The sequence below is a fragment of the Macaca thibetana genome, chromosome 11 (assembly GCF_024542745.1).
Source record: "Macaca thibetana thibetana isolate TM-01 chromosome 11, ASM2454274v1, whole genome shotgun sequence".
Taxonomy (NCBI): Eukaryota; Metazoa; Chordata; class Mammalia; order Primates; family Cercopithecidae; genus Macaca; species Macaca thibetana.
This window is the reverse complement of record NC_065588.1, coordinates 62,800,519-62,828,336: the sequence shown is the minus strand read 5'-3', so window position 1 is coordinate 62,828,336 and position 27,818 is coordinate 62,800,519. Positions and strand designations below refer to the sequence as shown.

At 38.0% G+C, this 27,818-nt stretch overlaps 3 protein-coding genes across 21 annotated transcripts in view; all 3 read left to right on the top strand.

Moving 5' to 3' along the window:
• Positions 1 to 27,818, top strand: part of LLPH (LLP homolog, long-term synaptic facilitation factor) — a 648,032-nt gene that overhangs the window by 133,170 nt on the left and 487,044 nt on the right. The gene's annotated exons all lie outside the window — the stretch shown is intronic.
• TMBIM4 (transmembrane BAX inhibitor motif containing 4) overlaps positions 1 to 27,818 on the top strand; it is a 529,849-nt gene that overhangs the window by 27,689 nt on the left and 474,342 nt on the right. The window lies entirely within an intron of this gene.
• Positions 1 to 27,818, top strand: part of GRIP1 (glutamate receptor interacting protein 1) — a 710,404-nt gene that overhangs the window by 412,124 nt on the left and 270,462 nt on the right. For 3 of the 19 annotated variants that reach the window (XM_050748302.1, XM_050748299.1, XM_050748297.1), the window contains exons 1-2: positions 11,424 to 12,616; positions 13,834 to 14,133. The exons of 13 other annotated variants lie outside the window; for them this stretch is intronic. In XM_050748302.1, the coding sequence (XP_050604259.1) occupies positions 13,851 to 14,133 (283 nt within the window). In that variant the 5' untranslated portion in view covers positions 11,424 to 12,616; positions 13,834 to 13,850. Of the gene's footprint in view, positions 1 to 11,423; positions 12,617 to 13,833; positions 14,134 to 27,818 lie in introns of those variants that run through there. 3 more of the 19 variants (XM_050748305.1, XM_050748303.1, XM_050748300.1) reach the window with 1 other exon arrangement.

The following is a 27,818-nucleotide window of genomic DNA, read 5'->3' as shown; positions in this document are numbered from 1 at the left end:
TTGTGGTCTAAAAGCAAGGTAGAACTCCTTTTTCTTTTCCACTAGAGAGAGTTTACAAGAGAATTGCATGGCAGCAACTCACCAAGAGTTAATAGTTATTGAGTCATCAGTGAGTATATGGTACAAAACTGGGCCCTTCAAGAAATATATCTTCAAAATGTCCATGTTTAGAAAACATACAAAATGCACTGTCAGAATGAACAGCAATTTTAAATGTAAAAGAATTGTTCTGTTAGATTGTGTACATATAGAGGTTATATTAAATTGGAATCAATACAGAGACTGGTGCATATGTTGTTTTTTAGGAGCTTATAAAATGGAAACACATTAATATTCACATCCTGAAGGATTATGTGACACTGTATTAATGCATGTGGAAATGTAACTTTTAAGTATTTTATTATGAAACAAATAGAGCAAAGTTGTTTGCAAAAAGGAATGCATAACGAGAGCTTCATTTTTGCATTCACAAATATTTATTGAGCACCTATGTATGAAGTAAAACTCTGGGTGGTGGGGGTTTACACAGCAGCAAATAAAATGGGCCTTGTCTCTGCATCCCTGGAGCTTCACTTCTGATGGCAGAGTAAAACAATAAATATTCAAATAAATGCACACTCAGTGTTACGCAGAAAGTTAACATGGGGTATGGGGTTACAGAGTGAGGGGGAAAGTGCTATTTGAAATGAAGTAGTCAGGAACAGCCTCTGATTAGATGATACTTGAGCCAAGACATGAAAGCCACATGACTATCTGGGGTAGAGTATTCTACTCAGAGAGAAGAGCAAGTACAAAAGCCATGCAGCAGGAATGAGCTTGGCATGTAAGGATCATCACGGGGGACAGTATTGCTAGAGCAGGGTAAGCAAGGCAAGGAGTTCAGGAGCTGCTTTTTATTTTTATCCTTTTATGTTTTTCTTTTTGTTGTTGTTGCTGTTTTTGAGACAAGATCTCACTGTGTTGCTCACACTGGAGTGCAGTGGCATGATCACGGCTCACTGAAGCCTCGACTTCCCAGGCTCAAGCAATCCTCCCCACTCAGCCTCCCAGGTAGTTGGGACCGCAGGTGCATGCCACCACACCTGGCTATTTTATTTTATTTTATCTTATTTTTAGAGACAGGATCTCCCTGTGTTGCCCAGGTCTCAAATTCCTGGGCTGAAACAGTCCTCCTGCCTTGGCCTCCCAAAATGCTGGGATTACAGGCATGAGGCACCATGCCTGGCCAGGAGCTGCTTTTTAGCCGAAGGATTTTTCTTTTTTTCTTTTTTTATTTTTTGAGATGGAGTCTCGCTCTGTCACCCACGCTGAAGTGCAGTGTAGTGATCTTGGCTCACTACAAGCTCCGCCTCCCACGTTCACACCATTCTCCTGCCTCAGCTAGATGAAGGATTTTAAGTTGGTTGCTTATCATATCCACATGCAGTCATGCCCCCAAAAGGATGCTCCCAAAAGGAATGGATTAAAAGAATACAAGACTACAATTTTAATTACTACCATACTTTACTTACTAGGCATTTCTTCACATTTACAAGGATTTTTTCTAGCTGCAAAGAGAGTCCTCATCCCAGACCTATGGTTAGCATAGGTTGCATTAAGTTCTCAAAGTAATTTTCTAATCAATAGTGGCAAGAATCTTGTGTATTATTTGTATCATTCTTATTGATTTCTTTTGTCTTTATTTTTCAGAGGTTTTTTTGCATTAACAAGTCAGTTGTATAAATATTCTTATATGTTTGTGTTTATTAACTTTTGAAATGATTTCGTACCATTACTTTCACTAATAAGTACAGTTTCAACGTAGAGAATTTCCCTTTAAGGGTTTATCAGGAAGAACTTACCCTCTTAGGGTATGAGAAAACTGTAAACTACTGACTAATAAAGTTTAAAATACCTTTTATGTTTCTGTAAGAACCCAAATTTAAGTTAAATTCTTAAACCATGACTTTTTCAGACATTTAAGAGCAAACTTTAAAATCCCCTAAAATAGAATCCCTCCTGTCTCCTTGGAGACATTACGGCCATCGTGCTTTGTCTGTTGTTTCTATCTTATCCATCTAGGAAGAGTCATACATTTTCATGGCCATTAGGTTCATGCTAGATGTAGGGGAATAGCTTTAAAATGCAGTGGAAAGGAAACCCATCGAGGCTGGGAATTAAGTGTCTGAATTCATACAAACATGGGATAAGGGATGATGTGGCTTTTAGAGTCTGCTTCTCCAGCAAGGGTCCAGATGTCCCCTATTTTTAATTCTAATAACATTACTTTCTAACAGAAGACCATGTTTTCAATAAAAATAAACTTCTGTTAATGTGACAGACCTGAAAGATCTATTTCATCTAAGCTGATGATTGGACTAAAGTTTGAATAGAGGCTCATTTTCGGACAGAAGGACACCCTACTTGAGACATAAAGCCAGCCAGTCCTCGCCACCTTTTTTGACACTCTATTCTGTCCAGTTATGAGGACTGGGTGCTAAAGCCACTGCCTTCCCATCCCAAAGTCAGAAGTGGTTCAACCTCACTTGGGCAGTGGCACGGCGGCGAGTGGGGTGGGACGGGGAGGTGCAGGGGTCCTCCTTCAGTACAGGCTAACAGCTACTTCTCATCATCATCTTCCTTTCAGGACCCTTGCTGATGATTATCCTTGATTGAGAAATTGTCATTTAGAGAGCTGTCTTACATCATTTAAAGATGACAATTTGGTGAGGCAAATCTAACCTTTTGATTAATTTCCTGTAACTGGCAATCCTAGAGTTACAATTAAAATGAATTGCTCCCATTTTTTTTCTTATTTACATCAAAATCAAACTGATTTCAATTTTTAGAAATATTTGCTGATAGTGAGTTACACCAGAATCATGGCTGGTTCTACTGGATCAATGTAGTAGAGAAAATTGAGATTAGCAAGGTTTCCAGGTTATTAGAGAGAATTTTCTATTGGGATAAAAACCAAGTGAGACTACATACTAAAAAGCCAAAGAGAAAGTTCATTTTCTTTAAAGTTCATGTAAATACTGCATTCCTTAAAAGTATCTGAGAAGAGGAGGTTGGCTTGCAAACAGAAATACCTACAAGAGCCAGGCATTTAATATTTATTTAATTAATAAATAAGTGCCATTCCCCATGACCTAGATACATTGTTTGCATATTAAACACCAAAGAATCCAGACTTTACTTTTGCAAAGAAATACGTTCTTTCCAGTTTTGCATGAAGCACTGGGACCTTTCAGTCCATTTTAATTTTTTCCCTCTTTCTTAGAAGCTAGGATACAGTGAAATATGCCCTACCTTAAGAAAAACAACAGTGCAAGCAATAATCCGTGGTAAGAGACCATTGGTCTTGGTGTCAGAGAGGCACTGGGAAGTTGTAGTGTCATGCTGGAAACTTACAGTCTGTTTAAGGAGGGCTGCAGCTACTCACCTTGATTATTGCCAGGCTGAAGTACAAGCCAGGTATTGTCAGATATTTAGATTTTGCAATAAAGCACAGGATCTGATTTTTTTTTTTTAATGGGAAATCTCCCAATCTTAAAAGGTTTATTCTATTTTAAAAAATACGCTGTTGCCAAACAAAATTCACTTATAGTTCAAATTTTGCCTGTGGCTGCCAGTTTCCAAGCTGTGTTGCATATTCTACAGAAGGAGAAAAAGTTGTTCATTTATTCATTTGACAATCATTTATTGAGTATCACACCATGACTGGCACAATGCAGCTTTCACAGATAAATGAGACAGGCTCAATGCTCTCAAAAACCTGAGTCTATTGGATGCCTGGAGAACAAATTTATACTCAGAGTTCAATTATTCCCTGTATGTTTATAGGCATCAAATCAATACTTACAGTTCCAGTTCTTCACCTGACCTTCAGTGTATCTAATTTCCCTTAAATATGATATATCAATACACTAGCTCTCCTTGTATTAACATGTATACATGTTCAAAGCATAAAAGTACAAAAAAACTGCAAAAAATGTTAGTGCAACGTGGATACATATCATTATATATTTGTCCAAACTCCTAGAATGAAAGGTAGTTAAGAGTGAGCCCTGGCCGGGCGCGGTGGCTCAAGCCTGTAATCCCAGCACTTTGGGAGGCCGAGACGGGCGGATCACGAGGTCAGGAGATCGAGACCATCCTGGCTAACACAATGAAACCCCGTCTCCACTAAAAAATACAAAAAAATTAGCCGGGCGTGGTGGCGGCGCCTGTAGTCCCAGCTACTCGGGAGGCTGAGGCAGGAGAATGGCGGGAACCCGGGAGGCGGAGCTTGCAGTGAGCCGAGATCGCGCCACTGCACTCCAGCCTGGGCGACAGAGCGAGACTCCGCCTCAAAAAAAAAAAAAAAAAAAAAAAAAAAAAAAAGAGTGAGCCCTAACGTAAACTGTGGACTTTGGGTGATAATGGGGCATCAGTGTAGATTCAGCTGTGACAAATGTACCACACTGGTGTGGGATGTTGATAGTGGGGGAGGCTGTGCATGTGGGAGGGCAGGAGGCATGTGGGAAATCTTGGTACCCTCCTCTCAATTTTGCTGAGAACCTAAAGCCACCATCAAAAAGTCTTTAAAACAAAACAGAAAGATGTGCAGCATGATTTTATATGAATTGTTAAAGCACACAAAGCAATACTATATATTATAAGAACATCCAAATGTGAGAAAAGCATAAAAGTACACAGCAGGAGGATAACAGTCCCCATTTGGGGATAGTGGTTGCCTCTTGGGCGAACGGGGAGGGATATGAGTTGGAGAAGTTGATCCAGAGTAGTATCTGCATCATTTTGTTTCTTTAAAAATATCTGATACAATTTTAACAAAAGATACACATTTGTGAAATCTTGATGAGTATTTAGGCATCTCATGTCTTCTTCATGTTCCTGCTTACAATATGTTAAAGAGGTAATGAAAATAAAATAAGAATGTAAAAAACAGCATGACTAAGTTAGGTTTTTTTTCTTTATTCCTAGGGGAATGCCTTTTCTAATTTTCACCATTGCTTTAGTGGCACCAGCCTCCCAGACTTAAACTGTTTAAATTTTCCCTCTTGTTTATCCCCAGTGGCTAACGCAATCTGTTCCTTATGAATTCTACCTTCAAAACATCTCTTTCCATCTTCATTGTACATAATGGCACAGACATCCTCATGTCATATCTTAACCACTCTCATCACCTCCCCAAATGTCTGAGGACCCCACAGTCCTCCTCTCCTCCTTCCAGTAAATGCTACCACCTTGCTTATCACATCTTTGTCCTGCTGCCGTTATTTAGAAATCAAGTTCAACTTCTCTTCCTGGTATTTACATACCAGCATAGCTTGGTCCCATGTCAATTTATAAAGCACATTTTGCTCTCCCACTACTCCTAACTCCTCTTTTCTTAGTGCGCTGATACTTAACCAGGGACCAAGAAACATTCCACGTTCAACTTCCACGATTTTGCATACGGTGTTTCGTTTTCACAAAATTTTCCTTCCTTTTTTACCTTTCCCAAAATCCTTTCTACAAGCCTCTACTGTAGGACTTGACCTATATTTGTTTTCCTTATCATATTTTTGGCACAGATTGTATTCACTTAGATACTTTATTTTACCTTTTATTTGCAAGTTCATCTTGAATAGTTTTGGTTTGGTTTGACTTTTTTTTTTTTTAGTCGTTTTGTGATTTTTTTCTTTAAGATCACTTCTTGTCCAAATTTTTTGTAGTTGTCTCCTTCTGGTTTCTAGGGGTCAACCATTGAGAAGCAGGCTTTCTTGTCACTGCTAGGGATTCTATTCCTATGCTGGAAAAGTTTCAGTCTATCACCTGTGTTCGATGCCTGGTAGCTTTGTTCTTTCCCTCTACCCCAATCAATCAGTGGTTACAGTGCTGAGTGCTGACCACAGCATTTTCAACCTCTGTAGCAAGGATGTCCTGCCTCAGCCACTGGTTCCTGCAGTGATCTTGAGTCCATTGACTTTTGCATGTGAAAAGCTTTTAGTCTCTGTTCTGTATCGATGTGAACATCAGGTCATTACAGACTCTGTCCAGTCCTGACACAGTGGGACTGGACACCTCTGGTCTCCCCGCAGTTGTGTATATTTCAGTTCAAAGTTTGGTCCACAGAGGTATAAATCTTGTTTTTGAGTATAGATATGCCCCCTACATTTTGTTTTAAATTTCAGTGCTATGAGTTTAGTGTAAGCAGCAGGAGTTCCATGTGCCCTCAAGCTGTAGTCTTTACTGGAGGTATCCACTGACTTGTGTTGATATTTCAGGCAGTTGATTCTCTTAGGTGGGGTTTACAGTGCATCTGCCAAATGCTTATAGCAAATAGTTTCTTCCTAGTCTAGTGTGCCTCAACAGTTTCTTGTGTTCAATATCCTTCCACAGTGACATAAATGCTAAACTGCCAAATTTAAGTATGTAAAGAAAGTAAAGATAAGGCAATACTGGGCTAAAGCTTCTATTCTATTACATCAGATTAGGAAGCGGAAGAATGGCTAATACAGAGGTGTGAGATTGTTCACTGATTCTGTTTACCAAATCGTTCTCACTTTAGGTGATACTTCCAGGGGATAAGTTGGCAAGTACAAAATGCCTGAATATTCTGCAAACATGTGAGTTGTTCAGCTTACAGGGCACCTGACATTTATAAAAGCCCTGGTTTCAACCATTTGGTATTTTACATAAAAAGAGATATTTGGAAAGTTATAATGGGGTAATTATACTGATTATATATTAATACTTGTAGGAAAGAGATCTTTTTTTTTCTTTTAAATTTAGAAATTCAGTGAAAATTGTAGAAACAGAGAGCCTGAGATCTAGAAATCAATACCAAGAAATCCAAGAATTCAACTCTTACCAAGAGCAACAAAGCCATCACACCTGGAACAACCATGACTTTTCTGACAAAATCTAGTTGAAGCAAATAGAATTTATCCCAGAACAACCAATTTAAAACTCTTTACTCTTGTACTCTTTTAAGATAGTCTTCTCTACCTCTGGAATCTTTCAAGTACAGCAACTGGCATTCTTACTTTACAGATCAAACAAGGTAGGGATGGAAAGCTGTAGTCTGTTTCATAACCCTCATCTGGCTCTCCACCATATGCAAGGCATACACAGGCCCTAATGGAAGCCCAAGAGTGTCTGGAGTGGAAACTTTTTATTGAATTCTAAAAGGCCAGACCAGACTTCTTGTTACTGAAATCAGCTTTGGTCACAGAGGGGGAAAAGCACCTGGAGTGTGGGGACATGGCCACTGAGATCAGCAGGGAGATGCTTTCTAGTACCTGCTGTGCAGAGCCTCTACCTATTGACTTGTCGGCTCTAGTCATTAGCAGACTAATATGACCTGTTGATTTGTAACTTTCAAACACATTTTTTTTTTCTCTCCCACAGCATTAGAATCTCCATGAAGGCAAAGCACTATCTCCTGTATTTCCTTGTTTTCTCCCTGTGTTAGTCCATTTTCACACTGCTATAAAGAAATACTCAAGACTGGGTAATTTATAAAGGAAAGAGGTTTAATTGACTCACAGTTCCATGTGGCTGGAGAGGCCTCAGGAAACTTACAATCATGGGGAAGCAGGCAAATCTTACATGGCAGCAGGTGAGAAAGAAAAGCCTAGGGGAAACTACCATGTATAAAATCATCAGATCTCATGAGAACTCACTCACTATCATGAGAATAGCATGGGGGAAACCACCCCCATGATCCAATCACTTCCTAAGAGGTCCCTCCCTCGACATGTGGGGATTATAGGGATTACAATTTGAGATGAGATTTGGGTAGGGACACAGCCAACCCATTTCACTCCCATAGCTTCTACTATAGGACTTTGCCTAGAGATGTAGTGAAATAAGAATTTGTTTCAAGTCATTTGATTTTTCATTAAGAAAAATCACCCTTCCCAAAAGGCAGAATACTTTTCTTCCGTTAAATTTCAACATACTCTTCAGAACCCCTTTGCTTCATAGTATTTAAATTTTTCTTACAAGTATTTCCAGATGCCACTACCTCCACTGAGAAAACTCTCAAAATACGGTGTACATTACGGTAGGAAATGGATCTGGGCAGCCTGTGTGGTCCCTTCTTCATTCTAGTATTTTTTTCCTTAATTAAAAAAACATATTTAGAAGTGATGGATGATATTATTTAGTTTAGAAAAAAATGAATAAATGCTCCCCTCCCTCCTCCTCAAAATTAGGTCCATAGAGATTTTCACCAAGCAAATGATTTTTTTTTCCTCATTACCCAGTATTGTAAAATTCTACTTAACGTGTTGCCAGTGTGCTGGTAAACAGTTATAGGCCTACAGATATAATCCTAATGTGCTTGTTTGCTCTTTTCCCCAATTAGTCATGGTGTTTTAAAGTGAATAAAATCTTTTAAAGTCTTTCAGCAGCTATTTTTGCGGAAGTGCACATATCCACGTTAAAAGAACAACAATCGTTGAGTATTCTCTGATTTGGAAATAAAGAGGAATTGAGAATGCTGGAGGGAAAGCTAAATGACATCAGGAGAAAAGCAGTCCCTACAGTAGAATACAATATCTCTCAAAGCTTAAGATTTGGGAAATAGTTTAAATTTTGCTGATGCCTCTCCTCCAGCCTCAGGCTTTCCTGAGCTTTACAGATGATTCCAGCATGTGAAATAAACCAAGTATCGATCCTGCTTGAAGGGTAATCCCTTCAACTATGGAATGTAAATTTAAGGAGATAAATGGATATAGGGAATGAAATTCTAACTTTCTTTTCTTGGCGTTTAATATTCCAGGGTTGCTATACCACCTGTTGACTAGGCAGGCTGGAATCCCCTAAAACTAAAAACTATATGCATCATGATAGGAAACAAATGTTCTACTGGGAGGAGCTAGCACATCATTTGGGTCATAGCAGGCAATAATAATTACTGTGTACATTAGTACTATGTACATATTGTCTTAAATGTTTTACTCATATTAACCCTTTTAGTCCTTACAGCAGTGCTATAAATTGGGTATTTTTACTACGCTCATTTTGGAGATGAAACAATTTAGGGAGAGAGAAGTTAAGTAGTTTGCCCAAGGTTATGCTGCTAGATTTGAAGCTGGTCAGTGTGGTGGCAGAGCCAGACTCCTAACCTCTGCTGTGTATTACCTTTCTACATTGACAATAGAGATTTCTTGAATAAACAAGAGGTAGTAGTTTGAGGGAAGAGTTGAACCCTCAAGATTATAGGGGTTTGCCCGTCCTATGCTCTATGTGTTTCAAACACTGGTTTCTTCTATATTCCTCATTCGTGACCATTAAGATCAGCTAATGGTCTAAATGCTGATAGTTAATCATAGTGACCAGCATGTGTAAGTTATCTCTCAAAGAAGGTATTATTGATCACAGTGTCTGGTGATGGAGAGAATGTGTGACATATTTCCGTTAGTTCTATTCTACTGAGAAAACTTATGCAACTCATCTTACTACATTCTACTAAACTTCAAATTCCACAACACAGGGTACTCACAGCTTAATTTTTGAGGGCTTATAATTTCTTGAGTCAGACTGAGAATATTTAAGATAGTATCTATTTCATAAAACATGCTTTATTTGCTTACCAAGTTCTTTGGAAAAAGTTCACAAGATTAACAAATAAATCTGTCATGGTGCTTCTTGTCTCCCCCAAGCAGCCTGAGATACAGGTGGCATAGATAGACTTGGGCCCATGAGAACTTTTAAGAATACTTTTAAAAGTATTCTTCTATCAGTGGCTTAAACTGAGGTAGAGATTTCTAAGAACTGCACAGGTGGGGTGGGATGCCCTCACTTGGATGTGGAGCTACCCACTGTTGGGCACTTGGAAGGAAATGGTCAGTGGAGGCGGTGCTGGCTTCCTTCACCTGCCGTTGGGAAAGACAGGCAAAGTGGACACTGTGGTGTAGTGGAAATAATATGAACTCTATAACTCACTAGACACATTCTCCCAGAGCCTTTAAAAACTTTCTGAGGCTTGGTTTACCCTTTCTGTAAAATAGGTAAAATACCTAGCCCTAAAACGCACCACTTTGGTTCATAACATAGAATTTCCAGCCCCCTCTTCCACAGAAGGAAAGGAACCCAAGGAAATCTGATATATTCCTACATCTGTATGTTTGTGATTTTACTCCTTAATGTCTTTGACTATGTTTCTTCTTCCTGACATATCGATTTTCCTCATTTCCATGTATCTGAAACCTACGTCTTTTTCGTGTCCTGGTTTAACTACCCTGTCTAAAATGAAACTTTCCCAATTTCCATCAAAAAGAAGTAATTTCTCTCTTCTCTGTGTTTCAGCCACTCTTGGGATGCTTGATGGCATTTAGCATGCCTTTCCTTGGGTTGCATTCATTTATGTGCTGCTTTTATCTTTCCTACTGGGCTACAAGCTCCTTGTGAGGGAAATAATGCCTGGCCCATCATTGTATCCCTATACGGTGCTTAGCATGGTTCCTTGCACATTGTCAGTCAATAATTGTGTGTTTAATTGAATTGAATGAGAGAGAGAAACTGAACTTAGTACAAATTTCTGGACCTTTTTCTCTGCCCAGACTTGAGGAACTCAGCTTACTTGACTGAGTTTGACTTAGCCTAATGTGATAAGGAATACAGAGCTAATGGCTTTCTTTAGTCCCTCTACTTGAAATATTGTATATTCTTCAGGAATTGGGTTGCCTTCTTGTAGATGCATGTACCCTGAGGATTTCATAGGATGAATACATTTTTAAAAATACTATCAAAGAGAATCGAGCCAGACCAACTTCAAACATGAAATTGCTAGGGAAAATATCCAAACAATCTGCGATTTTACTTGATATACAGTTAAGAAATATATGGATTCTTTTTTTAAGCTATTGCATATGGTTCTCTTGCTTTTTAAACTACAAGAATGTTCACTTTCTTCTTTGCTTAGCCCACTGTGAGCCTATATAGTGAAAAACCAAGAGAATGAATTTGCACTTTCCCACATATATGATACAATGAAAGTCACAAAATAAACTTGTTTATAAGTAGTGTTCAATTATCAGGATCACTAGCATATCTTACACATTGATTTTCTAGATTGTTATAGAAATATTTATCAACTTTCCTTTACAATGTTATTCATGCAACTAAGTGGACATAGAAAACGTCTTTAAATCTCCAATTAAAATTGGACTTTGAGCTGTGGAAGCATACTGGACAGTCTGGTGTTAAAGATTTGCCATAAGTGAACCTCAAAAATATTACTAACATGTATGATAATTTCTGACTCTCTCAACAACTTCTTGCTTACTGTGCATTCAGCCATTGTCTGATTAAATTGGTGACTTGAATACATTACTCTATTTGCCTGTTTTGTTGTTTCTCAGCAGCTACCAATAAACCCAGCAGACTCCATCTTTCAGAACATATTTACCCGCTGCACCAGTCACACTGGCATGCTTTATGGTGAATGGAGTATTTTGGCTGAAGTTCAATTCAGCAAACATTTATTGAGCAACTGCTGTAAGTTGGAAACTACAAATACCCATCCATTCCTTATTTTTTTGGAACTTAGAGAAGGAAGAAGCCATATTCTCAGTGATCACTTGGTCAAATCATGATACATATGCAGAACAGAGAAAGGCAAAGCACTAAAGGATGAGGAAGGGAAAAACACTAACACGTACTGCATACCACGGCCCCTCCGGGGTGATATTCAAAACATTTAACAATCTGTATGGCCAGGCACCAACCAGACAGAATGGACCTGAGCCATAGCCAGGAGCAGGATCTGTGGAGCCAGATGGTGCCCCTTAAGTTGCTGGGTCATGAGCAGGTCTGAAGGCTTCTAGGTGAAGTGGGCCAGGGCCTGGGTAGCAAGAAGGCACTGGTGGCGGGAAAGGGGAGGAGTGGGTGGAGGGAAACGGCTTTTAGCAACTATTTTCAAAGTATTTCAACATCTTACCCCTGAAATGGCTATGCTAGTGCAAAGCAGCTGGAAATCAAACACAGGCAGCTACTCTACAAGGTCTAAAGATTATTAAGCAGAATTTAAAATAAAGGAATCACATGTTAGGGAGGGGATTAAGACACACAGCTGGTAAAGATAAACTGAATTTAACCCAGGTCTCTTTAGTTCCAAAGCCCATCATCTTTGATCTGTAATAGTAATTAATTCATACTGACAAATCCAGAGAAGGAGGAGGAAGAAGACGATCATGATTTACAAAGTACCTTTTGAGTAGGGCCTCTAAAGTCAAAAGATTTTTTACCATCATATCTCTAAGAATATGTGATGTTGGATTTGTTTGTTCCATCCCTAATAAGGATCTTATTTTTCTTTTCCTGGTTAGCCTTCTTTCTCTTCCTTTCTCTTCACTTCTACCAATTTTTTTAGACAAAAGTTCTTAATCTAGAATTCAGATGCAGGGGGACCATGAGCAAGCCTCAGGAATCCTGGAACCCATTGTCTCTGTGTCTGCTAAAGTGCCTTTTTGTGGGAAGGTGATTCATAGTTTTCTTCTGATTCTCAAAAGCCTCTGTGTACGTTAGAGGAAACTAAAATATATTCCACAGATGCAAAATTTAGGTATTATGATGTCGTATAATGTAACATTCTGAAAGTACAACATGTCCACCTAAATTTCAAAGGACTGAAAAAGTAAGTATTTAATCTTTGGTACTGATGTGTATATTATTGTCACATGAATGGCATTTCACCCCCCACATACCAGTGAATAAGCATATTGGAAAAATTAGAGACCACAGAACCTTGGCACCCAATTTTGGCAGACATTGATGCATGTAACTTGTGGTGAACATTTAGAGGGTCACAGGTCATCTGGGCAGTTCCTGCACACATAAGGTGGGAATCTAGCACAATGGTTAAGTTCAGACTCGGAATCCACAGCTGGAGTTCAGCCTGGCTGTTGCTTCCCTAGTCTACAGCTTTGGACAAGTTACTTAATCTCTGTGTACCACCGTTTTCTCATCTGGATAATGAGGGTACTAATTGTACCAACCTTTTGTAGTTTTTGCAAAGAGTAAGTGATTGACGTAAGGTAAGAATAAAGAGGTCTACAGCTGCTGAACTCCTGTACCAAAGCCAGAGTAGCACATCAGAGGACACCCACTCCCCTGAATTCTACTCCTTTCAGCACTCATCTCTTGTTGCTACCTGGTTTCTACTTGCCGTCACTATTATGCCAGGGCCCTCTGTTGCTTTCATCTTGAACTTATATGTGACTTTCCTTATCCCATCAATGGGATGGGGACAGGTGAAGGGAATGAAAACTAGAATATGATACTGGAGGATTGCCCTCTTTTAATGTAGCAAATAAAAATATCTCAAGATTCCAAAACACTTATTTAATCAAGTGAAACTGAAAACAAAGGAAAGCAGTACCTCTCTTATATGGTCACCTAGCAAAGCTTATGTTCCAGGTTCTAGCAGTTCTCCTGCTTCAGCCTCCCAAGTCACTGGGACTGCAGGTGCGTGCCACCACGCCTAGCTTATTTTTGTATTTTTCATAGAGATGGAGTTTTGCCATGTTGGCCAGGCCAGTCTTGAACTCTATACCTCAAATTTTCCACCCGCCTTGGCCTCTCCAAGTGCTAGAATTATAGCCATGAGCCACCGTGCCTGCCCTTCCCCGAAATATATTTCTGAAACATGGTTTATATTTGCAGTCATGCCGATGAAAGTAATCATCTATCAATCAATGAACATTGCTTGAAAGTTAAGTAAACACAAAGGGAGATAAAGAGTAATTTCTTTTTTAATAAGTAATTACACATGAAAGATTAGCAAGGATTCCATGAGTAGTAGTATCCATTCCTACTTAACTGAAAACTTAACGTACCTTTTTTTGTGTTTAGAATTTCTTGAAAGACGAATGGACATTGTGGCCCATTGTGAGAAAGCCATGGCAGAGTCAGTTAAGAAACATCAGTTTAGCACTTCTGAATCTTATCTTCCAGCAACTTTAATACTGAACAGCATATCCTTTAATACTGATGGCTCCATACAGTATAAAGAAAACCTGTATCTGTCTGCCTCCGAAGCCCTAGATGCTTACATTGATGATTTTCACTTAAACTATGAGCCTCCTGATATTAATGATACAAAGGTTAACCTGGATCAGAGTCCTCTTGAATTTCTTGCTAAGTCAAATAGTGGTAAGCTTTCATTATTCTCTGAGTTCGATTTTTAATTATCTATAGAAAGCTGATGCTTTGAGAAGATACATACTCTAAAAGATTTTTTTCTTGGAAAATAATTATCTTGAAATTTATGAATCTTTTTATAAGATTATTATATAATTTTACACTTCCAAAACTTTTCCAGCAATGAATTGCTTTTAATGGGAGTTAATTACAGAAAACACATCCCAGCATTGATTTGAGTGGCAAAGCTCTGGCTTTGGAATCTAAAGCATTGGACTTCATGACTGAAAGTGTTACAAAGTCACTTAAACTCTCCAAGCCAAAGTTAATCCCTTTGTAAAATGAGAATAATAATAGTAATAGTAACATGGTTATCATGGGAGCTCAATGAATGAGAGAACATTCTGTAAATTGTTGCATGTATAAGGTCCTCAGACTTTCTGTAGCACAGTGACGAAAACACTATAATAGAGGACAGGCAACCTAAGGTCTGTTTTCCAATCTGTTAATGACTGTTGAGATATGAGAAGAACTGCTTACTTTCTCTGGGCTTTAGTTTCCTTGTCAATAAGATGAGGAGATTGAACTATATGAGCTCCATAATTTAAAAACTCTATACAATGCAGATGGCAGAAAAATTCAATTAGCCCACTCCAGTATTTCAGTATTTCTCATTTAAAAATTGTTATCTGTAGAAGTTGAAAAAATACCATTATAAAACTAAAACTGGGTGTGAATCTGAATTTGTGGCTGATTGACCATAAAGCCATTGGGGAAATAAATTCCTCTAATAATAACTCATTTGTATTAGTGGAAGTACTATTATCACCAGTAAAAATGCCTGTTCTTCCACTAAACATGGTCTTTTAAAGACTGTATGCTAATGTAAACAAGAGTATTCAAAAATTATACATTACAAAACTAAGGTGGCATTTATTGCTACTGATTTTAGACTATTATGAAAACATTTACCATAGTATTGTATGCTGTACTTGATATGCAAAATTAAAATAGATGAAACAGCTTTTTATTCTTTCATAATTACAAAAATAGAATTAAATGAGTAAATGAGAATTCTTGTAAGTCAAACGGAGTCCTACATAAGATAAAACCATGTTTCTTTATGCTAAGTTATCTGGTTATAATATTTGACATGGTTTGATAAATGCAGAGATGTGATATGGGGATTGAGAGTGAAAGTGGTGTATAAGTGTCTACATTACCTGTGCAACTGAAGTGCAAAATATTTTGTAATTTATTCAATAATACTGCTGGTTTTCCTGATAAGGATTTTCAATCCTCTTTTGAGGTTTGGTGGTAGAAAGTTTTTCTGTGTCGGTTTTTCTTTTGAATCCACAGAGAAGAGGCTGTGGAGCAGGCACTTGTTAATGACTTGAAATGTGATACAGGCAATTGCTCTTTCCCTGGTTTCTCTCGAGTTGTTAACTCCACCATCAATGTTATTCTTGGCACTTCTTCACAAAAAAGAAAAATGAACACTATATGTTTTTTCTGATCATAAGAGTGATATGTACTCATGGTGATATGGTTTGGCCTTGTGTCCCCACCCAGATCTCATCTTGAATTGTACTCCCATAATTACCACGTGTTGTGGTAGAGAATAAGTCTCACAAGATCTGATGGGTTTATCAGGGGTTTCTGCGTTTCCATCTTCCTCATTTTCTCTTGCCGCTGCCGTGTAAGAAGTACCTTTCTCCTCCCACCATGATTCTGAGGCCTCCCCAGCCATGTGGGACTGTAAGTCAAATTAAAGCTCTTTTTCTTCCCGGTCTCTGGTATGTCTTTATCAACAGTGTGAAAATGGACTAATACATATGGCAAGAAAATTTCAGAAAATACGTAAGGATAAAGCAGAAACCAGGCCAGGCATAGTGGCTCATGCCTGTAATCCCAGCACTTTGGAAGGATGAGGCAGGAAGATTGCTTGAGCCCAGGAGTTCGAGACCAGCCTGGGCAATATAGTGAGGCCCTATTTCTACAAAACATTTAAAAATTAACTGGGCATGGTGGTGCACACTTGTAATCCCAGCTACTGGGTAGGCTGAGGTGGGAGGATCGCTTGAGCCAGGGAGGTGGAGGCTGCAGTAAACTAAGAGCCTGGGTGACAAAGCAAGAGTCTGCTTCAAAATAATAATAATAATAATAATACCAAAACAAATCATAATTCTAACACTAAACTATTATTAATAATTCTATCTAAATTTCCATTTTTTCTAGGCAAATATGTATTTCAGAATTGTACTATCCCCACCATGCTATAACCTCGTTTATTCATGTACTGATACTTGTGACTATCATTTCATGTCATTAAAATAGTTCTGTATCTTTACATTAAGTGGTTCTATAATATTTCATTGTTTCTGTCAAGACATTTTGGTTGTCCCTAATATATTTATTATTCAGAATGTTACTATTGCTACATACATGTTTGGGTGGCTGTCTAGTTATTTCCTTAGGATGCATTTCTAGGAATAGAGTTTCTGGGTGAAACAGAATGCACATTTTAAAAGTTTTGGTTCATTTTGTTAAACTGTCTTCCAGAAAGGATGTGCCTATTTAAACACTCCTACCAATGTAGGGAAGGGTCCTTGTTTCCCCATAATCTCAGTGCCCCTGGATTATGAACTGGGTTATGAACTTCTTTAATCCTTGCCAATCTGCTGGGTAATAATTGGTATCTGTGTTTATTTTTCATCTGCTTGTCTTCTTTTATGAACTGCCTTTACTTTGTTTTGTGTATTTGAATCTTTGTCTAGAATATATTTTGTTACTACATATGGTCAAAGCCTAATTTATTTTAAAAAACAATTCCACTTGCCTCCCTTATAATAACCTGAGTTCTCATATATACTTAGGTTTACTTCTTGACTTTTTGTTCCATTGATTCATCTGCATTATTTCTGTACTATTATCACTGCATTTTAATTACATTAGTCTTAAAATAAGTTTAATATCTTAGATGGGATGGGGTAGAGGGTTAGGAAGGAGGTAGGCCTATTCTTACTCATTTATCCTTCCAAATGGATTTTAGAATCATTGTTCACAATTTGCAAACGTTAGTCTTTGGATTACTTAGATCAGATTCTTAACTGCCCTTCTGGGCCCTCCCTGATCCCTTTCAACCCATTCTCCACCCTGCATCCATAGGGTTCTTCCTAAAGCAGGAATCTGCTTCTGTCATTTGTGTGCTGAAGACACTATGATGGCTCCCCATCATCCTGGGGATAAGGCTCTGACTCTTTAATATAGTCTTATTGGTGACCTGGCTCTTACTTAACAGTCAGCTTCAATTTCTCATCTCTGCCCTACCACACACACACACACACACCCTCTTTCCCCTTCCACTGTACTCCTTTCTAGCAGTCCTGACCTGCTGCTAGCCCATGGAATTCACCAGGCACATGGTGCCTCCCTGCCTTTCACATGCTGTTCCCTCTAGCTGGAGTGCTCTCCTCTACATCCCCCTTTTCTTCTGTAAACCCTTCTTTGCAGCCTTGATTTAGATGTCACTTTCCCAGCACCACCCTCCTCCCTGCAAAGTCTGGTTTAGTTGTTCCTGTTGTGTTTTCTTGGCACCTGTAACATCCCCTAGGATGGCATGTAACACTATATTGTAAGAACCTGTCCACTGGCTTCTCTCCCCCACGAGATTGATAAGGTCATCCAAGCTCTGTGTCTTGTTTAGCGTTGTAATTCATGTTGTAACTTGGCACTGAGGGCACACAGTCAATTCTGTTGAAGAATAAAGCATCTACAACACTATGATCTTTACTTTTTCCATTCAAGATACCCTTTCTATTGGCAGTATGGCTGTTATAAAAACTGTTACTCCGTCCTTCACTTTTAAGGTGATGCTTATTTCTACTTTGCACATGTTCAGTAGGAATATGATCTGAACAATGCTAGGTGATGGTAGCACTGCGATCCTTATAAGGCATGGTGAAGGTAAGAGAGGTGACCCACAGAATTAATGCCCTTGGGAATCCCTCCAGGTCTTTACAAGATTCTCAGGGTTATTTTGAATTAACTTATATTAATTCAAAGAAATAACGTTTCCTCAGAGTTTGTCTCAGCTTCCATTTTAGTTTTACTAGTGTAACTGTGCTTGCACTAAATTCATCCAGTTGCTCATGTGTCATGAAAGAATAGCTTTTGCTCATTTTCATGTGTGATAATTTTGAATAGAAAAATGGCAAAGAGGATATTTGAAGCAGGTGTGTTTTACAACTTTTATCTCTGAAATTTTAGACTTTTATACTAGAAAATTCAAAAATTTAAAAACTAAATAAGAATATGATCAGGGATCCAGGCCCACCACTCCCCAAGGATCCCCCCCTCCCAGGCTGACTTATTTAGGCTCATCCCTTAAAGCTCCCCTTGGATGTCCTACATGGTTTTGTCAAATCCCCCACTGGCTGACTTAGCTTCTCTTGCCCCTGGGTAGTGGTAGCACCTGTGCAGATCTTTGTGCTCACCACATTTGACTGCAGACATCTGTTTCTGTGAGTTCTGTGAGTCATCAACAGTGTCTGGGTTATTTCCACAGAGCCTGGCATACTTAAGTGAATGGAACTAAATTGACAAATTATCCTAAAGGATTACTACCTCAGCATGTCAGATAAAGCCATGTTTGTCTAAAATGAGGAAAAATATGACTATACTATGTGTACTTAATATTCAGCCTACTCTAGCATAGAATTTTGCACAGAAATTTGGGCGATCCTCTGGGGAGAAAAAGTTATTGGCACTCTTGCATTGGATTTTGTCATTGTCTAATTCACTGTAGTGTTGTTCTATTCTTGTTGTATAAGAAATTTTCCCCCAATGGGGTTTACGAACTATTTCCAGACACATATTTTGTCTGTTTTTGCTTTAAAAGTCAAGTGATTTTTCTTTGTACAGTCAGTGTGCTTTGGGAGAACTAGAGAGAAAATTCCCTTGAAAGATTATGACAAAACCCAGAATGGCTTTTGCTTGAAACATTAATTCTTAGAATATTTCTCTTTTAGTTTTTTTATGCTTGTGTGTGGAGAAAATGACCCAGTAATGCTATAATGGCCTATTTTGTGGATGTGAGAGTTGTTCTTCTTTCTCAATAATGAAAAATCACAACTATTGATTTGAAGGTGGACTGTTCTGGAAACCAAAGGAGTTTTAATGGACATAAGAAGGAAAACATCCTCACCACTCTCAAAATCAACTTTGAGAGATGTTGTTTGAGTCTTTTCTTCTAGCTTGAGTATCTCTGGGATATTTTGCCATATAATCCATTTGTAGTTTTGAGATGGAAAAATCAGGAATCTGTTTAAAAGGCATCTTGTTATTCTAGGGATGACCAATTTATTTTTCAGTCTATGTTTGTCTGATGTTGAACCGACAAATTGCATATTTTTATTCAACGACTAATATGTGCTAAGTAATGTGCTTGGAATTAGAGGGATAGAGTCAGGCCTGGTATCTATTCTGAATAACTGTGATCTCTGTCTTCAAAAACTTCATAGTTTAGTAGTAATTCAAATAAGCATAACAGCAATAATTAAACTACAGTGTAGAAAGTGCTGAGATGGAAGTATGCATGAGGTGCTTTGAGACCAAGAGAATAAGCACCTGAAGCTGGTTGGAAGGTTAGTGGAGGGTTTCGGAGAAGTGACCCTTCAGCTGAATTTTGAAGGCCAAGTAGAAAATATCAGGTCAAAAAGAAAGGAGTGAAGGACATTCTAGAGAGAGGTGTGGGTATGTGGAAAGGCACAGCATATGTTCAAGGGGTTGCTGGTCATTCAGGATGGATAGAGAATGATGTTTAATTCTGCTTCCTCAGAGCTTGTCTCAGTTTCTATTTTAACTCTACTAGTATAACTGTGCTTGTACTAAGTTCATCCAGTTGCTCACATGTGTCATGAAAGAATAGTTTTTGCTCATTTTCATGTGTGGTAAGTTTTAATGGAAAAATGGCAATGAGGATATTTGAAGCAGTTGTTTTTTACAACTTTTATCTCTGAAATTTTAGACTTTTATACTAGAAAATTCAAAAATTTGAAAACTAAGAATGCGATGATAGTTCAAATGGACATTTTATGCTGGATTATTTATCATTCTTTTCTGTGGTTCTTTCTAACTCCTGGAATAACTGTTTAATCTCTTCACAACCCACGTACCTGAATGAGTCATTTTCCACTAGCTATCCAGTCCTTAATGGATCCACCTAAATTTGATCTCTGCTCCTCCCACTGTGCTGTAATTGGTCCCTGATTTTCTCCCTCACACATCCAACCTGTTCATTGTGCTGTTCTATGCTGTGTGCTTTCACAAATGCCATTCCCTCTTTCCTGGAATGCCCTCCCCCGATACACACATCTTCTTCCTTTGGCTAACTTCTGCTCACCCTTTGAAACATAACTCAAGCTTAGTCTCTTCCAGAAGATCTCCCTAATCCTTTTCTGCCTCAGTGCTCACCTCTCCCCACCCTACATGGCACCTCAGTTCACTAGTAGTAGCATACTCTGTGATTAGTAATACTATTAGTACCCTACTAACAGTCGTATACTAATAGTAATAGGAATACCTAACATTTATTAGGCATATATTACAAAATATATAATATTTACACATGTATATATGTATATCTGCTACTAATAGTAATGCCAAACATTTATTAACCTCTTGTTATATGCCAGGATTGACTACATGCTTTAGCTGTTAAACCACAATTAGGTTTGCACCAACCTAATACATTCTATTGTTTAATCCTCATAGCCAAGCCAATCCCCATTTCACAAAGAAACTGAAACACAAGGAGGTTGTGTAAAATGCCCAAAGCACCAGAGCTGTTGAGTATTGTCCCTGGGTTTTTACCCAGGCACTGTCACCTCACAACTCTGGCTGTAGGCCAGCACTATATCATATGCACTTTGTGTGTGTTACAAGTAAAGCTACGGGATGTAAAGCTGAGACCAAAACAAAAAGAAAAAGAGAGAGAGAGAGAGAGAGATCCCAAGACTCACCTTAGACGTGATGATCTGACCTCTAAAGAAGGACCTAAATTGACAAAATTGATTTCGTATTTCTTGGTTTACTTACTAAAAACTAATGAGTAGGAGGAATATAGCCAAAAAGGTAAGAGAAGCCCTTAAACTAGGGAGAGAATCAAGGAGCCTGGCTGATTAGCTCTTGACTTGTTAACTATTTTGTCTGTCATTATAAAAACTATTTTGTGGGGCAGTAAGAAACAGTACAGTGGCCAAAGTACTGGAGTTTGATTAAGAAGAACTAGGTTTGAATTTTAACACTCACTTGCTCACACTGTAACCCTGGGCAGGTTATTTAACCTCTTTCTCTTTTTTTAATGTACAAAATGGGAGAAGTAATACCTATTAAGGGTATATATTGTAGATTAAATAAAGTGATAAATGTGAGTACACCTAAAATAGTTATATGTAACATCGTCAGAACCCTCAAAATAATTTGTGGAATAAAATGCAAAATATGGTATTTCTTAGGGGTTTCAACATTCATAACCTTTTACTCTCACTCTTTCTAACAACTCGCCATCGCTCTCACCCCAAGCCGTAACAAAAATAACTGTTTTCGTAAGAATGACTATATTCTCATTCTGAGAGGGGAAAGTTATTCTTGATCATTGTGTATAGAAGCCTGTGGCATATATCTAAATGGCCCTCAGACTTTACATACACCATGTGGAGTCTTGGCTGACAGCATACAAAAGAGTTTTTAGTGTTCACAGTGCATTTGGTAGCCAGCATAGATTTTGTAGCACTTCTGGTAAAATTGTGATTTATGTAGCTGACTCTTTCAGGCAGTTCAAGTAATTTATTAGGTCAGAATTTTGCTTGCTTAGTTATCTGTCCCAGTTATGCCCTGAAACTTGAAGTTTTACACTGTTTATTTATGATCTTCCATTTCTCTCTCTCCTGCATTATCATATGATAGACACATGTGCTGAAAAATTGTGTAACAGAGCTGAGCAAGACTAGGAGAACTTGGGAGATCAGTAGAGGATTCTACAGTCTTTAAGGAAAATTGGCTCCAAGGGGACTCAGATTTTGAATGAATAAAATAAGAAGTTGAAATTTTAAAGTTGAGCTTACTTACTTTAACTGTTTATCTTCTGTAATTTTTTTTAAAATCATATGAAAATAAGAGAGATATGAAATTATTAACAAAAAATTCTGGACCAAGATTAACAAAATTAAGCCATATACTTTGGGTTTTGCATATTTTTATTCGTTTAGTTTAATTGTTAATATGTATACTAGATGTGTGAAATAAGAGTATGTAGATGGACATACATGTTTAAAAAAGAAGACAAAAGAAGACATTCACATGCCCATCACACAGCTTAAAATACAGAATATTGGTAACCATGTTAAGCCCCTCTATACCCCTCAAAGATTTCATCATCCTTTATCTTCCTAAATGCAAGGTTGTCCTGTGTTTTTTAAAGTTATTATTTACCTTTTTTTTTTTTTTTTTTTTTTTTTACAGTTTCTACTCTCCTGTCAGTGTACATTTTGGTGGTTCCTAGATTTTGCCAATACAAATGATGCCCCAGTTAACTTCCCTGTACTTGTCTCATGTTACACACACGCTAAGTTCCCTAGAATGCACACCATGTAGCGGCCTGACTGGGCTATGGGCCTGCACCAGTGCAGCTGTGCTAGATCAGGCCAGGCTGTTCTGTGTCCCCTGCCATCAGCAGCATGTGACACCCATTGCTCCACTGTTGTTTAGTTTGCTCAGGCTGTCATAACAATAGGTCATAGACTGCGCAGCTTAGACAGCAGAAATTTATTTTCTCACAGTTCTGGAGGCTGGAAAGTCTGAGATCAAGGTTCCAGCAAGATTTGATTTTCTGGTGAGGGCTCTTTTCCTGGCTTGCAGATGGCCACCTTCTCTTCATGTCCTCACATGGCACAGAGAGACAGAGAGAGATAAGAGAGAGAGAATGAGACACACACACACAGAGAGAGAGAGAGAGAGAGAGATCTAATGTCTCTCCTTGTTTTATAAAGACACCAGCTCTGTTGGATCAGGGCTTCATGATTATGACCTCATTTTAACCTTAATCAGCTCCTTAAAGGCCCTATCTTCAATACAGTCATATTGTGAAATGGTCAAGGTGGAGGGAGGTTAGGGTTCAACATATGAATTTAGGGTGGATAGGAGACACAATTCAGTCCACAGCAATTAACAGATGCTCGCTATTGTTGGAAGTTAGATTTTTGGTTTTTTGGTTTTCAATCTAGTGGATATAAAATGATATCTCATTGTGGTTGTTGGTAAACATTCACAACAAACTTTACAATTTTAACCATATTTAAGTGCATAGTTCAGAGGCATTAAGTACATTCATATGGTTGTGCAACCGTTAACACAATCTATTTCCAGACCTTTTTTTCATCATCTCAAGCTGAAACTCTACATATTAAAAAATAATTCCCCATTCCCTCTCCTGTCAGCCCCTGGTAATCACCTGTTCTTTTTCAGTCTCTATGAATTTGACTACTCTGGATGCCTCATAGAAATGGACCCATACAGTATTTGTCCCTTTGTGCCTGGCTTATTTCACTTAGCATAATGTCATCAAAGTTCAGCTATGTTATAGAATGTGACAAGACTTTCTTCCTTTTTTAAGGCCAATATTCCATTGTAAGTTATTTGTAAACAGAATATTTTGTTTATCCGTTCATCCATCTCTCGGCAGTAGGATTGCTTCCGCCATCGAGCTGTTGTGAAGAATGCTTCTATGAACACGGGTGTACAAATGTCTCTTTCAGTTCCTGCTTTAAATTAGACTGTATATATGATGGTGGCTTTTAGTTTGCATTTCCCTGATTACCAAAGAGGTGAAATAGTTGATCTTACTTTTATTGGTCATTAATGGCCATTAGTGATTTGTGTTTTCTCTTCTTTAAAATAGATGTTTATATCTTTTACCCTTTTTAATGGGTAACTGGTATTTATTTTCCTTACTGATTTTTAGAAGTTATTTATGTATTTTGGATACTAATCCTTTGTTTCTTCTATGTGTTGCAATTTTCTTCTCTTGATTTCTGGTATTTACAATCTCTTTATGGTGGCTTTCTGTTGCGTAGAAGCCCTTGATGTAATGGAATTTACCATGTTTTTGTTTGATGATTCCTTATCTTGTTGAATAATTATTCTTCCCTGAAGACATTCAGACATTAATTATTTAAAATTCCAGTCAAAGCAAACATGGTTATTTTAGGAAGTAAAATGTAATGTATAAATTTTATTTCTTTTTTCTTTTTTTCTTTTTTTTTAGAGACAGGGTCTCACTCTGTCATCCATGCTAGAGTGCAGTGGTATGATCACAGTTTGCTCTAACCTTGAACTCCTGGGCTCAAGTGATCCTCTTGCTTCAGCCACCCCCTGCAAGTAGCTAGGACTACAAGCATATATCACCATGCCCAGCTAATTTTTAATTTTTTTTAATAAAGATGGGGTCTCGCTATGTTGCCCAGGCTGGTCTTGAACCCCTGGCCTCAACCATCTTCCCACCTCAGCCTCCCAAAGTGCTGGAATTACAGGCATGAGCCACTGCACCTGGCCCAGACTATATATTTTAAACAAGAATGTTTAAGGTTAAATTTGAAATTCCATTTAACAAGTTATTTATTGAGTCCTACTATGTGCCAGACACCATTAAAAGTCACAGATTATTTGTCTTCATGGAGTTTATATTCTTTGAAGGAGAAAAACAATAGCCAAATGAACAAATAATATGATGCCAGGTTGTCTAGATGTTATAAAGAAAGACTAAAAGAAATTCCTGTTATTGGAGCCAGAGATCTCTCCCACCCATGTGGGTTATGTAGAAAGCACAAGAAGGGTTCAACATTGGAAGCAGAGTGTGGCTTAAATGGTACAAATGATGCCCCATAGGCAGGGGTTCTAGTCCTGGCTCTATCACTAGTTCTGTAAATTGGGTGAAACTCACATTCAGTTAAATGTGTAGATTGAATTAGGTAATCTATATGACTTCTTTTGCCTTGAAACATTTTCTTAAGTACCTGAAAATCAAAGAGATTTTACTGTGTTAAACCTCTTTGGGATAAACTGTTTAGAAGGGAAGAATATGATCAATTTAAATTTTTTTCTAAATCTAAAAGAACTTAGTTCATTTCCAATTCTGATTCTTAACTCTGTGTCTCAGGAAGAGTAATTTTTTATCATTTCCAATAAAACCAACTTTAGATTCTAGCTGAAGCACTGTAAATGGAAAGCCATTTGTAAAGGGATTTCCCTATAATTAAGATGACTCTGCAGAGAAAGCTATAAAAGCAAGTCTTCCATGATTGGCTGCAAAAAGTAAAGCACTAAAATTGCCAAGTAATACTATAGATTTCAAAATTTATATGTATCTTTAGAGCTAGTCTCATAAAAGGAATGATTATTTAACAGTCTAAATTCCTGAAAATGGTTTTCATAGTGAAAAAAAAGTAACACATACTGCTATACTTCTTTATCTATGGACATTAACATTTAAATTTCACATTGGAAATGTATGGAAAATCTTTTCATGGAATGAATGCTAAGTTAAATGTGACAAGTGATTGTGATAAATCACTACTTATTACCTGGAGGGGAAGAAAAGAAGCCTTCCTTGTCTAATGAAATATAACACAACACACAAAGAAAATACAAAGATAGACCATTCTTGAAGTCGAACATAAACCATTTTATGTCTCTGAAAAACTGAAGGAAAGGATATGAATCATATGCCTCTCATCCACCTGAGGGTTATCCTGGACTCTGACTCTTTTGAACTTGAAGTTTTAGTGTTTTTGCACAATCACACTCTCAAGTCTGCTTAAAGAATGTTATTTGACTGCCTTTGGCAACTTCAGTTAAGACCTTGCCAATAGAGATGAGTGAAGTGAGAAATTGCTTAGGCTGTGGCCAGAGGTCACATAGCAGAGGGGGTAAGAGCACAGCTTATGAAATACAACTTCTTAGTTTCCTACTTCAAATTCTAGTTCTGTCACTTAAAGAAATCTGGGCAAGTTATTTAACCTTGGGAAATTTCTATTCTTCTGTAAAATGCAGATAGTGGCAAGTTAATCCATGTCTTTACTGACTAAAAGAAAAAAAATGTGGCCATCTTCAGGGACTCAAAAGTCACAAATGCCATTTCCCTTTCTCTCTACTTTCTCTTTCTGGATTTTTTGAATTTGTGATGAAATTTTTATTTTTAAAGAGTGATCTTAAAAGTTACAGACATTTGGCTGGGCACATTAGCCCATGCCTGTAATCCCAGCACTTTGGGAGGCCGAGGTGGGAGGATTGCTAGAGCGCAGGAGTTCAAGACCAGCCTGGGCAACGTGGTAAAACCCCATCTCTACTGTATGTGTGTGTGTGTGTGTGTGTATACATATATGTAGTAGATATATATATATATGTAGTAGATACATATATATATGCACACACACATATATATTACTCTAATATATATTATATATAATACTCATAATACTTTAATATATATAATATATATAAAATATATATATACACACACACACATATATATACATACACACACAAAAATTAGCCGGGCATGGCGGCACACACATGTAGTTCCAGCCACTTGGGAGGCTGAAGTGGGAGGATCACGTGAGCCCTGGAGGTCAAGGCTTCAGTGAGCCAAGATTGTGTCACTGCACTCTAGCCTGAACAACAGTGCGAGATGCTGCTCAAAAAAAGAAAAAAGTTACAGATATCCTTATATCTTCTATAGAGACTGATATATTCTGTATTCTGCCCTCACTGGGCCTTAAGCAAGTCACTTATACCCTGAGCTTCAATTTTCTTCTTTGTAAAATAGAATCAATCCCAGTTCATAAGGATTATAGGTCCCTCATAGATGCTGATACACCTTATCACTACATTAATGGATAAGAGCAGGAATATGCACAGTTACCTTAAGCAATGGTCTTAAAACTTGGATTCCAGTATGAGTTTCTAAGAATCTTGAAATCCCTCAAAATTATATGTATTTGAATTTATATATGTCTTTGTATTTCAATACATTCTTAAAAGAGTTTATGACCCCAAAGAGATTAAGAACCATTTCCTCAACATGAGACTGAAGAACTTTAAAAAGCAAGACCTGACTGTAACCTGACCAGATGTGTCTATACAAATCGATAAGGAAAGTGCTCATTAGAATGGAATTTGGTTCTCACTGGAAAAATGGAAGAACCTTTCCTTTTTGGGGAAGGAAGCATGGGAAAAAGGAGGATCACAGAAGGAAACATTGGCACCATCCAGAGAAGAGGGGGTACCTTAGTTAGTGGTCTTCAAGTGTTCCAAGCCCAATAGCTAGATCATCCCTGATGTAAAGGTAGAGAGGGGTTGTTGCTGAGGGCTCCAAGGGCTCCAATTACAATGGCTTTGCCGTCTCTTTGGATAAAGCTTATTTTGTTTCCATTCCCTACTTGCCTTGTGACCTTCTGGTTTTATTGAGTCTCCCATGCAGTTCTGTTTATAGCAAGTGTTCTATACTTGTGACAACAAATGTCTTATTACACATCCACCAGTCTCATACTCCAGTCCCCTCAGTTTGGTGATGCATTTCTCACCACTGAGAAATGGGGCCATTCTTGACTTGCTGACAATGCAAGTTTCTACACCTACAA